This window comes from Amblyomma maculatum, chromosome 11 (assembly GCF_055883805.1).
Source record: "Amblyomma maculatum isolate TAMU_Amacu chromosome 11, ASM5588380v1, whole genome shotgun sequence".
Classification (NCBI taxonomy): Eukaryota; Metazoa; Arthropoda; class Arachnida; order Ixodida; family Ixodidae; genus Amblyomma; species Amblyomma maculatum.
Window position 1 is genome coordinate 125971127 of NC_139354.1, and position 17068 is coordinate 125988194.

At 46.9% G+C, this 17068-nt stretch overlaps 1 protein-coding gene across 1 annotated transcript in view; it reads left to right on the forward strand.

Moving 5' to 3' along the window:
- Window positions 1–17068, forward strand: part of LOC146174911 (uncharacterized) — a 134509-nt gene that overhangs the window by 97818 nt on the left and 19623 nt on the right. The window contains exon 5 of the mRNA XM_084584138.1: window positions 8690–8757. Coding sequence (XP_084440264.1) covers window positions 8690–8757 — 68 coding nt within the window. The remainder of the gene's footprint in view (window positions 1–8689; window positions 8758–17068) is intronic.

The window sequence follows — 17068 nt, forward strand, 5'->3', positions numbered from 1 at the left end:
GCCCTTTCTGCCGGCAGGGGTGCGACCACTCTTCTCCTTCTAATGACGCTAGCCTAAGCACCATCATTGAAGAAGTGTTGGCAACTATCACCCTATCACACCTGACCCTCCTGCACCTCGCCTAGCGCCGACGTATGCTCACATTGCTGCATCCCCTCCTCTTTTTGTTCCCCCACCACGAGAAGCACCGCCTAAAACCACATCAACGCCGTGACGACGGCTCATCCCAAGCCACCCGATTACGCACCTTGGCGGCCCTCTCGCCCAGGTCCTACTATTGTGGAATCCGAGAACATATATCCCGCTTCTGTTGTCGACGCATTCAGAACGAGCGGCGTGGTTACGACGCCGTCGAAAGTGACATACCCTCATATTATCAGCGACGACTTATTCCCAGCCCACCTCGTCGATCCTCTCCACCGCCGGTAGCCTCGTCTGAACCAAGTGGGGCCCATGTATCCCGACGCCGGTCCCCTTCCCCATGCCGCCGCTCTGTTTCTCCTATTAGACCAGCAACAACTCTCCCTGTCCGTCATTCGGAAAACTAAGCGATTGAGTTTCTGGAGGTGAAACTGCACTTTGCGAACTTACAAAAGGTCCTCCTCATCGCCCGTACAATATGATTTCTGTTTTAGCTGAAGGACTACCGTTCAAAGTTTTGATTGACAGAGGGGCTGCAATTTCTGTTATTCACGCTGATTTGTGCCACCGTTTGCGGAAACTAACGACAGCGTATGATGGACCTGAACTTCGTGGAGCAAATGATGTCCCTCTACATCCTTCAGCAAAGTGTACACTTCGAATTGTTATAGACGGCGTGCAATTTGATATGCTTTCACCGTGTGCGCATCAGATGATTTTTTGATGGGATGTTTTGTCGACCGCTTCAGCGTTGATTTCTTGTGGCGACCGTGTCATTCATATGATAGACAGCGATTTTTCATCTGACATTTCTGAAGGACGTTATTCTCTCATTGCCGCAGTTGATACTGCATTGCCTCCACAGAGCGAACAACGTGCTACCATTGCTTCAGAACACATCACTTACGGGAATGTATTCATCGCACCATCTCATCGTCATCTTGCACATGGAATCGCCTTCCCAGCAGGTCTTGTACGATTCCGCAGCGGCTCAGCGATAGTAGTTGCCACGAATACATCGAGTGAATCCCTCGTACTGAATAAAGAAACTTCCGTGCCATGCGTAGTGGATGCTCACCCTAAGTCCATCATGGTGCTCACCGCCCCGCTACCTCAGGAACGTGATTCATCGCACTTCTCTCTTCTCATGCTGTCGAAGACAATCAATCCGGACCTCGTGCCACACCAACGCCAAGAATTGCTGGAATTACTTCAAGCCCATCAAGCCATTTTGATGCCACTTCTCCACCACTGGAACGGACTAGTGTTGCACACCCCCGCATCATTACTGAAGGTAACTCGATCGTAACTCGATGACCTTATAGGGTTTCTCTCTCAGAACGAAAAGTAATCGAATAAAATGAATGACATGCTCCGTCGTGATATTATTCGTCCATCAACCAGCCCATAGTCCTCCCCAGATGTATTAGTTAAAAAAAAAGGACGGATCGGTACGATTTTGTGTTGATTGTCAGCACTAAACAAAATTACCCGTAAAGATATCTACCTGATGCCGCAAATTGATGACGTCCTTGACTCTCTCCAAGGCGCCGAATATTTCTCGACCTTGGACCTCCGCTCAGGTTAGTGGCAAATACCTATGTATGAGGGCGACAAAGAAGAAACCGCTTTCGCAACTCCCGATTGACTTTACGAATTTAATGTCATGCCCTTCAGCCTGTGTAACGCGCCAACGACATTTGAAAGAATGATCGATGCGGTACTTCGTGGCTAATAAGGAGAACCTGTTTATGTTACTTGGACGACATTGTTATCTTTTCGGCAACCTTTAACGACCATATCACGCACCTGAATGAAGTCCTGACGTGTTTTGCTTCAGCGGGCCTTCAGCTCAACGCCAAGAAGTGCCACTTTGCACAGAAGGAAATTAAACAATTGGGACATCTGGTTAGTAATGACGGTATTCGTCCAGACCCTGAAAAAATCATCCTGGTGTTGAACTTTCCTCGTCCTCTGCGGACTGCAGATTTGCGCAGTTTCCTCGGCCTGGCGTCATATTTCCGGCGTTTCATAAGGCATTTTGCAACTACTGCACGCCACTGCATGAACTACTTATAGCGCGCAGCTCTTTCGTGTGGACTGAACAGTGCAACACTGCTTTCAACTACCTAAAGCACGCCCTCACATCAGATCCCATTCTTGGCCACTTCAGCGACAGCGCTCCTACCGTCCTGCACACTGATGCCAGTGGTCACGGTCTTGGCGCTGTCCTTCTGCAGCGCGATGCAACTTCCCGTGAGAAAGCCATTGCCTTTGCCAGCCAGTCGGACCTGGACTCCAGCTGAGAAAAAATACAGCATTACCGAGCAGGAATATCTTGCCGTCATCTGGGCTGTTGAAAAGTTTCGCCCTTACCTCTATGGTCGGCACTTCACAGTGTGACCGATCACCATGATATTTGCTGGTTGTCTTCCCTGAAAAATTTGACAGGCCGACTTTGCCGCTGGTATCTACGCCTGCAAGAACACAATTTCGAAGTCGTTTATAAATCGGGTCTCCAACACCGAGACGACGACGCTCTTTCTCGCTGTCCACTTACGAAATCATCCTGCTGTTTTTTTTTTTTCGCAACATATTTCCACTGCTGACCACAGCCGACCATCTCGTCACCCAAAGCATATCACAACAGTTTCTTTTGACGACTCTTAGCACAAACAAACACTCCACTCGCAGCAATTAGCTGATGCCTACTGCCGGCCCATCATCGACCGCCTTATCGGCGCTTCGATCCCACCCAATGCTAGGCTTCACCGACAGCTTCGCAATTTGAAGCTCGAAGATTGCATTCTACGCGGCTACGTGTATTGCCCTGATGGAACTCGTTGGCTCCCAGTCATGCCGCATGTGCTTCGCCCACGAATACTGGCGGCTTTCCACGTTGACGCTACTTCAGGTCACCTTGGTTTTGACAAAACATTTGACCGCGTGAAAAGACGACTCTTTTGGCCTGGCCTATCTGCTACCGTAGCTAAATACGTCGCATCCTGCCATCCGTGCCAACGTCGCAAGCGGCCGATTTGTTCACCCGCTGGCCTCCTACAGCCCCTTCCATGTCCCGCCACGCCATTCAACGTAGTCAGCATCAACTTACATGGTCCCCTACCTCTCTCCGATGGGCGGTAACATTGGATTATAACAGCTGTCGACCACCTTACACGCTACTCTCAGACAGCACCTGTACCGACTGATTCCGCTGAAGAGGTAGCTAATGTTTTTTTTTGCGATCAATTGTATTGCGTCATGGCGCTCCTCGGTTGCTTCTAAGTGATCGCGGGACAGCCTTCTTATCGACAGTCGTTGCCGAAGTTCCTCATGCGTCAGCCACCCTTCATAAGACAACCTCAAGCTACCATCCCCAGACTAACGGTCTGACTAAGCGATTTCATCGCACTCTATCGGATATGATATCTATGTACATCACACCGGATCACCGAAATTGGGACACTATGCATTCGCCTATAATGCAGTAGTACAGCGGAATACCGGTTACTCTCTATTTTTCCTCGTTTTTGACCGTCCTCCCACTACAATGCTCGACACTTCCTTCTTCTCTACGCCCGAATACGCGTCATTAGTACCAGCCCAGATCTTATCCCGTGTGGCCAGATGCCGTCATTTGCCCGCCTCGACACAGAAGCCTGCCAGGAAGACCGCGAGAGTCGCTACTATTTTACGCATCGTGCGGTCTCTTCATCCTGATGACGAAGTCCTGCTTTATACACCACTGCGCACCCCTGACCTTTGTGATAAATTTCAGCGCCGCTATCTTGGTCCCTACAAGGTCATCAACCAAACCTCCCCTGTGAAGTACCAAGTCACACCTGTTAATCCCCCAGCCGATCGACGCCACTGTGAAAGTTAAATTGTTCACGTCTCTCGTTTGAAGTCGTTTGTGCGCCGCGGTGCATCGGTTGGTTAGGAGCGGCCAGGCTGGCCACTTCCGACCCCCCCCCCCCCCCGGGAAGATTGTGCGGGCTTTCCACGGATCTCCTTTCATTTGTACATACCATAATATTCTTCTTTCTTTTATACATACCATCGTCATCGTCCTGCGGCGCCGGCTCCGGCACGCGCCTGGGCTCATCATCAGATTAAACGCTTACACGGCGTACCTTGCCTTGCTGTCACGACTTTGCCGTCTCACCTGGCCTTCTTTCACAATATATATATACTCCCAGGTAGCACAGAATTTAGGGCCCCTGTAGGTCCGATGTAGGCAAGTGGGGTGAGGCAACCATCATAAAACCTGCATCGGTCCCCGATGGGGCAAAAGTGGGGGCAAGCCCTAACAGGGGCAAGCCCTAATTGGGCTTGCCCCTGTTCCTCCGGCATGGGTCGCTTAGCGGCATTGCTCGGGCTAATGCAGAGCACATTCCTGCATCCAGACCACAAGGGTGCCTTGTCAGATATTTGAGGGCAATCCAACCTAAATGTGGGCTTTTTATGGGAAAGCCCTCATAGATCCGAAATGAGGCCTCCCCCATTAAATCCTTGTGGGACCAACATCGGCCTTAGCGGGGCCAGAAAACGGACATACCCACATGCTGCCCCAATGGCCCCTTGGCAGGTCAAATATCAATAAGAGTTCAATTTGGGCAAGCCCTAGTGAATCCCAAATGAAGCAGCCTTAGCTAAACCGCTTTAGATCCCACATAAACTCTAATAGGGCTGGAAGGTAGCAAAATCATGGTAGCAAATTCCATTCCTTGTGGGGACTTTGAAGGCACGTGCAACAGAAGGTGGGCTATAGGTTCAAAAACAAAACCCAGCCCAATTGGGGCTGCCCACACAAAACTGCTTTATATTCCACATGGGCCGTAATGGGGCTGGAAGGTGGGAGGGCCCGCATGATACCAAAATCGGTCCCTTGTGGGGAATGTGAAGGCACGTGCAACAGCAAGTGGGCTTTCGGTTTAAAAACAACACCCAGCCCAATTGGGGCTGCCTACACAAAACCTCAAAGTCCCACATCGGCCTTAATGGGGCTGGAAGACGTGCCTGCAATTGTGCACTCATTCTTTCCCACCTTTATTTGTATTAGATGTTGCCCTAAAATACTTTTATAGATGATTTGTATAACAGTTGTTGCCATGTTTAGTCGGTTAGAAATATTACATGGCTTTAGTTCTCGCGCTGATGCAAATTGCGATAAAAATACAAAAAACATACTGATTGCTAACTGTTGCTCCTTATGTGGTTGCTGTGGATAGCCTGCAACACTCTGCATAATATTACTGTTCAGAACACACATCTTTATAGCCTGAACAAGATGTACATGAAGTCATTGAGGCTAGATTAATGCTATGAATTATTGTAAAATTTAATATTGTGCCTGTTTAGAAAGTGCAGACATGTATAAAATAAATCATTATGTGCATAAATATTGATTGGGAAAACTTGGACTAGGGCTTTCCATCAATTTCCTGCCTCGGACACCTATGAGAATAATGTGGGCAAGCCCAAGTTCGGCTAGCCCTATAGAAACCGCATGGGGCCTATGTCGTTATCTGCGGGGCTAACCGAAATAAAAAAAAAATGTTCATCCAGAGCGGCTGCCCAAATCTCTCCAAAGTAGGACCATCGGCGGGAATTGCGGGATGTGCCCTTTTGGCACTGCGGGATAAATGTGGGCAGCCCCGCAAGCGCTGCCTGCATCGGTCCCTAGTGGGGCCCAACAGGGACTTTGTCGACAGCTCCCTTCTGGCCTAGTCGGCCCCTCTTGCAGCACCCACACTGATCCCACCAGCGCTGTCCTGCATTGCCTACATCAGACCCACCGCGGCCCACCCTCCATAGCCCACTTTGTGCTACCTGGGCTAGCACTCTCGCGTGTGGCTCGTCAACATCCTGATTTCCAGTGTCTGCATGACCGCCGAGGTTTATACTGAGTCAAATGCTTTTTTGTAATCATTGAGTGCTATGTATACGCCCTGGTTATATTCCGACCATATTTATGCCACATGGTTGCTGGTATGAATAAGATCGATAGTAGAGTACCCTTTCCGAAAACCTGCTTGATCTTTTGCTTGTTCGCAGTCGAAGGTTGTCCTGATGCTATCAGCAATTACATTGGTAAATACCTCATTACGTAACAGACAGTAAGCTTATTGGTTTGCAATTTTCAAGTACATAGCGTCCCCTTTCTATGAACTAAAATAACATTTGCGTTCTTCGATGGTTCCGGCGCCGTCGATGATACAAGGAAATGCGTATACAGGGTGGCCAGTTTCTCAAGAACGATATCCCCCCCCCCCCCCCGTCCTTTAGCAAATCTGTAGTTATCTGATCCTCTCCAGCCAATTTCCCCCTTTTCATAGTTTCTAATGCTTTCTTAACTTCATCCTTCGTCACTGGCGGCACCTTTGAATGCACTTCTCTACCGCCAATCTCACTATTTTCCAGAGTTCTTTAACTATTGTAGAGATCAGTATAGAACTCCTCAGCCACTTTAACTATCTTATCCATATTCGCGGCGACATTGCCCGCCTCATCCCTTAGTGCATACATCTGATTTTTGCCTATGCCCAGTTTCTTCATCACCTTCACGCTTCCTGGGTTCTTTACAGCATGCTCAATATTCTCCTCTTTTTTGCATCTTTACATCGGCCACTTTCCGCTTATTGATTAGCTTTGATATTTCTAACAATTCATCTGGTCTGTTGGTGTGGAATCTTTCATACTTTGGCGTTTCTTCATCAAATCGTTTGTCTCTTTAGACAGCTTACCAGTAGTATCCTCCATAACTATACTACCGACTACTTCTAGAGCACACCAACTAATGGTATCTCTGAAAGTGTTGTTCATTGCTTCTAGGCTAATGCCGTCATCTACGATTGGAGCTGAACACCTATTCTGCATCGTGACCCTGAACTGTTCTGCTCTCCCCCTCGCCGCTGATTCGTTGATGAACTTCTTTCTTACTAATATGTTTCTTTCCCACTTCAAATGTAGACTAATTTGAGACCTTACCATCCTGTAATCACTGCATCGCACTTTCCCGATTAGCTCTACGTCCTGCACAAGGGCGTTGTTACAACACATTATGACGTCAATTTCATTTTTAGTCTCCTCGTTACAACTTTTCCATGTCCACTTCCGGTTCATACGTTTGCTGAATAAAGTATTCATGTTATTGCGCCTTGAAACTCAACTTGTACGTCCTATTCCTAGAACTAATGGCATGGTCACGCACTGCCTGGTTTCCTGCCTGCATGTTCCCAAACTTTACATTGAAGTCGCCCATTAGTACAGTATACTGCGACTTTCCTTTCCGCATTGTCAATTCTACATCATTGTAGAAGTTTCCAACTTCCTGGTTATCATGACCACATGGAAGTGTGCATGCCTGTACAACCTTCAGTGTATACCGCTTATTAAGCTTAAATACGATGCCTGCCACCCTCTTATTGATACTATTAAATTCATTTATATTATCCGCTATATACTTATTGACAAGGAAACTACTCCTAGTTCTCGCCTATCCGGAAAAAACTTCGACAACACACTACAAGCCCGTCCTGCAGCACAGTATTTACCTAAAGCGGCCACCTAACCTCAACTTCAGGAATATGTATAGCTTAAACAGACGTATTGGTCATTTAAATTGATGGAAGAACAGCAACTAACATCTCAAGAAAAGCGCAGTTATTCACACATAACGAACCACCTACACTCAATAGTAATTCAGCTCTACACTATCGATGATGCGATGGATGCTCTAAATTTACCATCTATAAGAGAAGCTGATATTTATTTACACCAACTTTACAACGGTGAATAAATAACTCAAGCAAGTTACGGAAACGCAAAATGTTACTCAGGAGGCTCATGCTATAAATGGTAAATAACGAAAGTTATTCAAGTATGATAAGAACGTTGATAAAAAATGAACCGACGCTCTTACATATAAAGCACCTGAGACTACAGTATCGCCCTCGAGACTTCAGAAGCCTGCTACGCTTTCCCCCTATCTGCACTCTCTTTAAGAACTACTGTGCTTGCCCTGATCCCTCGTTGGCTTACTCCCTCTTACATATCTTTATGAAACTGTAATAGGTGTCTCTTACATGGGCGACCTTTGCACATTTGATGGCGTGCTGATTGAGTTTTCAGCAAGGTTCAATGCCGAGAACATCTCTTAAGCGTCCAGGCCAGCCGCCGAGGCGTATCTTCGCTGCTTTTTGTGGATGTGCACAGGAACGCAGACATGAACGACAAGGCGACCACGACAGTTTGTACTGTCATAAAAAGAAAAAACATTAAAATTCCAAATTGAGGATGCTTTGCACTTATGGCGAACTGCTAGCTCCGCAGCTTGGGCCTGTTTCTCAAAGACGTTTTCACCGCTTCCTATAACTTAGGAAATAGCCCTACTCTATGCCATACGGAGGGTATTCAAGAAGAAAAATTGTCATTCTACCCAATAAAAATACTTTTTTTCATGGCTTTGCACAAAATATTTTCATATATCAAAGCAATTCAAACCTTAAATGCGTCTAAAAAGACTCTCATTTTCGTTGCTTTGCAGAATTAGAACTGGAGGATTGTGTTCACCCGCGCCACCTGCGTAAGTGTGCAGAAAAAGAAAATACGGCAGTAAGTATATTGAAACTTTATGCCAATGGTATGTTAACTATATTCTGGTCAGTCAATTAGCGTGGAAAAGTAGCTTTTATTTACATATTAGAACTTTTATTCATTACTGCTTACAAGCATGGAAACATGATGGTTAAAAGGAGGTAGCAAACAAGGCAGTCAAGTAAATTTAGAAACATGGGCGATGACAATTTCTGAAAGAAAAGAGCAAGATGAATAACATACTTTAAAATTAAGTTCTAAGAGCTATAAATTGATATCTGATAGTCTCAAACAAATAACGTCAGAAAATGTTGAATACTGAATAATATTCCACCAACACTCAGGTTGAACGCCTCCATGCAACAAAATCACCCGATAACAATCCCTGTTTCTCTGGCATGTAGTGGAGGTTGCAGATAAAACACAAGCTAAAATTATTAGTAAGCTGTGAACAAAAACTGCAATTCTTCAAGGAATACCTTTTATACTAAACGGCCAGTTATGCATTTCACTGTCGTTCAGAGAAGAGTAATGACAGATTACATTCCGTAAAAATGTCCAGGCCTTTGTTAGGCATAAATGGCCTCACTCTATCCGTTTCTGTTTTCCTTTCAAATAATTCGAAAATAAATAACTGGACGAAGCTTCTGTGAGACAACCCTTAGCTTCAATCAATAAAACCACTTAAGCGAGCAATCGCAATATTGAGCGATGCATGCAGGCCCGAATACAATGCACAGAAACCAAGAACGAGAAGCAGGTAAAAAACCTGTAGCAATTTCGCTTTGCGCTAAAATTTTCTTTTGACTTGTCCTTTCTATGTAGTCGCTCTATCTTTCTTCGCTGAGCTCGTGGCAGTTCAGGAGGTACTCTGCTCCATGGCTCCCATAACCATACTTCCTGCAGCCCATGTTGTCGCACGCACGCACTTAAAGCAGTTCGTTTGCTCCTACATGTCAGCCATTACCCTAAAATATGCCAAGACATCCACCAGCTTGCGGCGCGCTTCCTGCAGTCAGCACGAATTCAGTGGGTCCCAAGGAACCTGCTGCCTTCCCATAGTCAAGCACATTTACCGACCCGCCTCGTTAACCAAGACGCATCAATGCCACGACTCTTTGAAGTGGACGACACTACCCTCCTTTTATTAAGAAAAGAGCACCTCCGGCGCCCGCGGTATCCCTTCCCTGCGGACTCACCCTGTGTCGAGTAGGTTGCTCTCAGGAGGATCCGGGTCGATGTTGCCCTCATACCAGTTGTCACTAGGGCGTGATGATTACATCCGACGCTTATCTCCCCGCCCAGAGTGCTCGATCTGTAAAAACGAAACTGTTGAAACCGACATTCACCAGCTGCTGTGGGACTGTCCAGCACTTAAACCGACACGAATCCGGCACCTGACGATAGCCGGCCTTTCAGCAAGCAATCCTGCCTCATGTATCGCTTTGACGCGGGGACCTCATCATCGTTCACTCCTGGACTTCATAAAATCAGCCGGCCTTTTTCCATTCACTTAATCATTCATTCATCTTTCCTCTCATAAACTAATGATCTCCTGAGGCATAAATATAGTTAAAAAAAGAGGAGTCCTTCCCAGGATGTATGCATCCATATATTTAGGGTTTCGTGAAATTGTTCGTTTGGAGTTGTCTACAGCTCCCTCTTGTGGTTGTTTAAGGGAAATATGCGCAGGAGATACATAAGTATACCTAAGCGGTAGTGAATGATGATGCCGTGAAATGGAACACTTGCGATTTCTCGCCATCTGCAGAACGGGTGACGCCAAATCCCAGTCGATGAACGCTCGCGCATAACTGTGGACCACATGGTTTCTTGGATGGGATGAGTGGGCAAATACCCAGATCAGTTCAATCTGGCGGAGTTGGAGATTGGTATAGTAGAGGAGGGATAGGACGATGGGGACACGTGGCCTCTGGCGAAGTTACAAATTTCAGATTTCAAGTTGCTGGAGATGGTTTGTGCAGATGTGGACGCCACCGCCATGGCTATCTCGCCTTCGCGCCTCTTCCGACTTCTGACAAGAGTGGAGCACGCAACCAACAACCATTCACAGTGATTTGCCACCGCCACGGTCAGAGTATTCGCCTTCGTTTACATAGGTGGCGTTCGACCTGTCGAATATTTTCGGGCAAATACTTAGGTCTGTCCTTGTGGCTAGCGATATAGTATCTTGGGTGCATACTTTTATGGAGAGGGGTAACGACGAGGTTACTGTAGATGTGAGGCAGAAGCGGTCCTTTGTCAGCGATAGTCGCTTAGAAGCATATTCCTTAACTGTCCAGTATTTTGCACCCTCTGGGTTGGTGGGGAGGTGGTCCTGAGGTGAGGCGAGCTTCCTCGAGCTCCGTTAGTGTTATGACCCCTATATCCAGGAAAGTGTAGATAGGGGACCGATGATGGAGCTGAAGGCATGCCTTGTTTGCCTATCTGATAAGGCAGTCATAGCGGCCCCCTTGCTGGCAGCTAAGATAAAAGTAAGGGGAATATATGTTCGAAGGCTGATAACAAACGTTTGAACCAAACATCATAAGTCAGCCTCCCGCATGCCTATGTTTGTTATTATTGCGCTGAGTGAGAAGAATGATCGGCGAGACAGAGGCTGTGCATTGAGGTGGAGTGTGGGTGTTTTTCGGTTGCTCTGGATAAGGAGCCCGAATGACATAATGGTGCATACCTCTCCTATAGGCTGGTCTTTAGCAGTAATACATATGCGAGGATGATACCAAAAGTTGGGCGAACATCTGTTGAAGAGCATCTCCGATTTCTGAGGGGAGTGCAAGAGATGAGCTCCAGCTACGTGAAGATCGATGGCATCCATTGCTTGCTGAAATGTCTATTCCATTTTGGCATTGTTGCCTTGCGACATTCATATGGTGATATCGTCCATTTATAACATGCAGGATAGCCAGGGGTAGCATTTCAATTAGGGGGTAACGTTAACATGACGAGATTGAAAAGGAAGGGGGAAAGGACGCATCCTAGGGGCGCGCCACTAGCGATGGTAATAGAAACTGGGAGTAAGGAAAGAGGCAAAGTATACGTTTGCACGGCCAAAGGCAAACGCGCTTATATACTTGTAGGTACGGTAGCCAGGATTTAGCAGGAAGAGGTAAGTGAAAATAGCTGAGAGGGAGACATTGTCAAAGGCTTTGGCAAAGTCAAACCCTAGGTTAACCTTTGTGCCTACTCCGGTTGATTGAGATATCATTCTTGCGAGCTTATACATAATACCTTGAGTGGAAAAATTGTAGCGAAAGCCAATCATAGCAGAACATAGCAGGTAATTATCTTCAACGTACTGGATACGTCACTTGAGTGTGGCATGCTCTATCAGTTGGTTAGCACAAAAAGTATGAGAAATGAGGTGGAGCTGCTCGATAGCTAGTAGTGTACAAGGTTCGGTACGAAACTTAGCCGTGCATGTTTCCGTGCGGCAAGGATTTAACCTTTCTTCTAGAAATCAATAATGAAGGTGGTGCGGGCCGCAGCAAATGTGTCATAAAATGTGTCACAACTGGAAGAAGTGACCACACAGGGTACACACTGCAACAATAACTCAATAATAAGGCGAGCGCCCACACCGAACTGCAGGGTAACATGTGCAGTAACTGAGAATTCACACACTCACATAAAAAAGTTTAATATTTTTTGTAGCTTGCCTATATAAAGCTATTTCTAAACAGTAAAAAAATCCTTCACATTTAAAAAAATGTCTCGAATGGCATCATTTCAGCATTAAGAAGCGCCCGTTCCTGGATTTCGCGTCGTCGTCGCCGTCGCCGTCGCCGTCGCCATTCTCCCTCGTTACCAGTTGTCCGTAATTGTACATACCTGTCTGGCTCGAATTCTTTGTCTCAATTCATCGAAAACCCGCAACAGCTGATGAGCTGCGCTCAAATTTCGTATTAGGAAGTACCTTATTTGTCGCCAATTTTTGTAAGGCACTGTAAGGTGATGGCCAAAATGCGTTTTGGCGATTTTAGAGCGGAGATCCTTCGCGCCCGTTCATGCGTTTCACGTGTTCGTCGCCGTTGGCGTCGCCGTCGGCCTCGTAACCTGGTGACGTTATCGGTATTGACGTCATGACCGGACGTTACGTCATCATGATGTCACGTCCGGCCATGCCAAATATCTGGAAGTGATAAGGACGTCGCTCCCGCTCCTGTAGTCATGTCTGGTGATGGTGTCAGCGAGAGACATGGAGGCAATCTTGCTAGGAATTTTAACAGGAAGAAAGGAGGTACCCAACATTTCCCTGAATTATATTCCACGCCGCGGCAGCGAAAAGCGCGCTTCAGAGCCTCTTTCGCAAAGAGATCAAGGCGGCTGGAATGAGCCCCCACTAATAGCAGGATATTTTAACGCGGCACAGCAGGAGTGGGGCTACGCTAAACAAAACGTGAAAGGCAGACAATTATGTGAAGACGCACACAAGACAGGACTAAGCCATCACACCGACCCCAGCTGTCCGTTGAGGGTGGGGAACAGCGTCAGCGCAGACACCTCCCCAGACCTAATCTTCTTTAAAAACGCAGTATATTTAAACTGGCAAAACACGGACTAGAACTTCGGAAGCGATCACTTTATCCTTGCCTCTACCCTTAGAAAAGGCGTAAAGAAGCGCAGGAACCATCAACCAGAAGTTAGCAAATGGGCTAACTTTCGAGAAATAGGAGACAAAGACAAATCCGATGCAAAATTACTGATATCGAGGAATGGGCGGATGTCCTCAAGCGACACGTTGGAGAGGCAACGAAAACGCTAGAAGGCAGCAACGCCCCAGAAATTGCCTACAGCAAACTGCTCCACATGCGGTAGGTGAAACACTATATTGAACGTGGGCTTAAACACCAAATATGTAACAGGAACATTCGCAGAATGCTAGCTAGACATAACAAAGAAATCGAGAATTCATCATAATCATTATCGTCAGCCTGACTATACCCACTGCAGTGGCGAAGGCCTCTCCCATATTTCTCCACTTACTCTGGTTCTGTACTAGCTGTATCCACTTGACCCCTGCGAAGTTCTTAACCTCATCCGCACACCTAACTTTCTGCTGCCCCCTGCTACGTTTTCCTTCTCTTGGAATCCAGTTTGTTACCCTAAGCGCCATCGGTTATCCTCTCTTCGCACTACATGTCCTGCCTATGCCCATTTCTTCTTCTTGATTTCCACTAGAATATAAGTAACTTTAGTTATTTCTCTGACCCACTCAGCACGCTTCCTATCTCTTAATGTTACCCCTTACATTTTTCATTCCATAGCCCTCTGGGTTGTCCTCAACTTAAGTAGATCCGTCTTGGTTAGCCGCCATATTTCAGCCTCATAAGTGAGCGCAGGTAAGATATAACTGTTGTATACTTTCACCGAGAATTACGCAATTATATTATGCGAACAAAATTGGTGTGACAAGTGCGATGAAATGGACAGGGGTATGAGCCTTTCCAAGACATGGGGCCTGCTACGCCACCTACTAGATCCAACAGTCTAAAACCTAATCGGGCATCAGGTTGGCTAAAGCTAGACATGCGTACGAAGGCACAGACGCCGATTTTATGGATAAATCAAAGGAAATGTACATTGGAGACACCCCCTTCTGCGCCCTACGAGTATACACGGGAGCGGCGAACGAGATACTCGATGCTCCCATTATGGAGGCTGAGGTAGGTGCAGAACTTTTCAGCCTAAAAACTATATCTGCCCCGCGGCCAGTTGGTATCGAAAAAAAAATCGTCAAGAACTTAGATGATGACTCCATCATCGATCTTACAGAGTACATGAAGGAAGTTTGGACCAACGGGAAACTACCCAGCAATGGAAGCAGGCGAACATTGTATTAACCCCACAGCCGGGCAAGCCCTTCAAACTTGAAAATCTGATGACATTCTCCCTAACTTCATGTGTAGAGCAACTCATGGAGCGAATTGTGCTGACTAGGATTCCAAAGTAGATGGAACAAAATGACTTGTGGCCTCATGAAATGATCGGATTCCGGCCTGGACTGAGCACACAGGACGTCATGCTTAGATTAAAACATGATATCTTGGACGCAAAGTCAGAAGATTCTGAAGTGATCTTGGGGCTAGACTTGACAAAGGCGTTCGATAACGTCAAGCACGAGGCTATACTCCCGGGCTTAATCGGCGTAAGTGTAAGCAAGAAAACTTACAATTACATAAAATACTTTCTGTCAGACAAAACGTTTGTATAAAGTTCCAAGACATCGAGTCACCCGCAGTGGAGCTAGGGAGCAAGGGCGCGCCGCAAGGCTCTGGCCTATCGCCTTTCCTTTTCAACGTGGCATGAGAGGACTCCCCATGGCCCTGAAAAAATTTGAGGGTCTAACTCTTTGCATATGCGTAGATGACGTACACCACTGGATTAACCAGGGGAACGACGCGAGCATAGAAGAGCGTTTTCGGGAGGCAGCGAACACTGTGGTTGCCTATGCCGGCGATAGGGGCCTCTCGTGCTCATCGCAAAAATTGAGACTATTCGTATACACCCCTAGATCATTTAAGAGACGCTTAGACTCAAAATTCGAAATTAAAGCCGAGGTTAAAGCCGTTCCAAAAGTCATAAAAGTAAAAAAAAAAAGCTCGAAACCTACGCGTCGCAAGTTCGAGGCATCTTTAAGAGAATCTGCCTTAGGGGTAGAGGCCTTAAAAAGAGAAGCCTATTGAAGCTAGTACAAGCTTACATCTTTAGCCGAGTGTGCTACGCTACACCCTTCCTAAATTTTATAGCGAATGAAAAGAGGAAATTAGACTCTCTCATCCGAAGATGTATCAAGAGAGCCCTAATACGCCCGATGCGCACCTCTACGAAGAAACTACTCTCCATGGGGGTGCATAATAACTGGGAAGAAAACGCAGAGGCAGTTCGCATGTCTCAATTAGAGAGACTTAGCAGCACCACCACTGGCAGAGCCATCTTGCAGATGGCAGGCTTGAGATCTGACCGCAGGCTGCAGCTTAAACTAACGTCCCGCCGAATTGTAGGGAGAAAATAGTGATACCCTCATCCCGAGGAATATGCATCTGGAGCACAATACCGCAAGAAGGAATAAGAGCCGAAGCGCTAACAAAACGCTTTGAAAAAATGGATCCCGAAGAGGTTGCTTACGTGGACGCAGCTAGTGGGAAGTCCAGCGCGGCGGTAGTCAGTAGTCAACCGACTAGGAGCTTCCAAGTCGGCAGCCGCTATTCGCAGCCGCAACGTAGAGACGGCCGAAGAAGTTGCTATAGCGCTCGCGTGCTTTGGAACGGAAGCAAAATTTGTAGCCAGCAATAGTAAAACTGCTATCTGGAATTTCATGAAAGGCAGAATCTCGACGGATGCGGCGAGGATCCTGGCCTGCAGAGTTGAGCAGCAAAGTCAACCTAATATGGACCCCAGCGCACGCGTCGGTTCCTGGGATGAAGCGACACACGAGTTAGCCCGAGCTAACTAATTGCGGGTAACCATAGAACCGCCGGATTGCCAGAACCTAGATGAACGCATACAAACATATTGTGAAATCGCTGAGAAATATAGATTAAACAGAAAACTACTGCCATCACTGGATAAGGCACTAAGTAATAGAGAGACGCCCACATGGCGGCGACCGCAAGCTGGAAATTTCGTTAAACCAGTACTGGCCTTTCACATACTACCAGCGGAACAGGAAAATATTTTCTGTAAAGCATTGAAGAGAGGGGTACTCTGGATTACATTATATGGGAGTGCGTCGACTCCCCTCGAGTCGAGGAAAATATCAATAGCAGAGAGCTGGGAAGCCCTACTGCGAAGCGAAGACCCCGCTCGGCAGCAACAAGCCGTCCGCCTGGCGCCGAGGCAGCGAAGAGGCAAAATCTCTTTGTTAGCCTTTAGTCGTGGAGGCTCCAGCCCTCATCCCTTAGGCCTGCGTGCCGGGAGTGGGGAGCAAGGGGTCTCTATTTAAGGTGAACAATAAAAGTTGTCATCCATACATCCATCCACGCATATACGAATCTGACCCCGCCGGATGTTCGATCCAGGCGTCTGTGCGACGCCTTTCATTTGGTGCTTCCTCGAACGCCGCACCACAGAGCATATAGAAATAGGCGTTTTACAGCAGGCATCAGAGGCGTTTAAAATTGGTTGACATCAAAGAAAATGCACAGTATCTCTCACAACTCTGCACGGACACGTTAACCGAGCTGTAAAGAAAATGACAAAGGTGGCAGTGAAAAAAGAGAGAAAAGGTGCCGCATTCGAAAGCTTCGGACGACCAGAAAGCTTCCTTAATGGCAGTCAAGAACAGTTAGTGAAGTGTTTCTTTAGG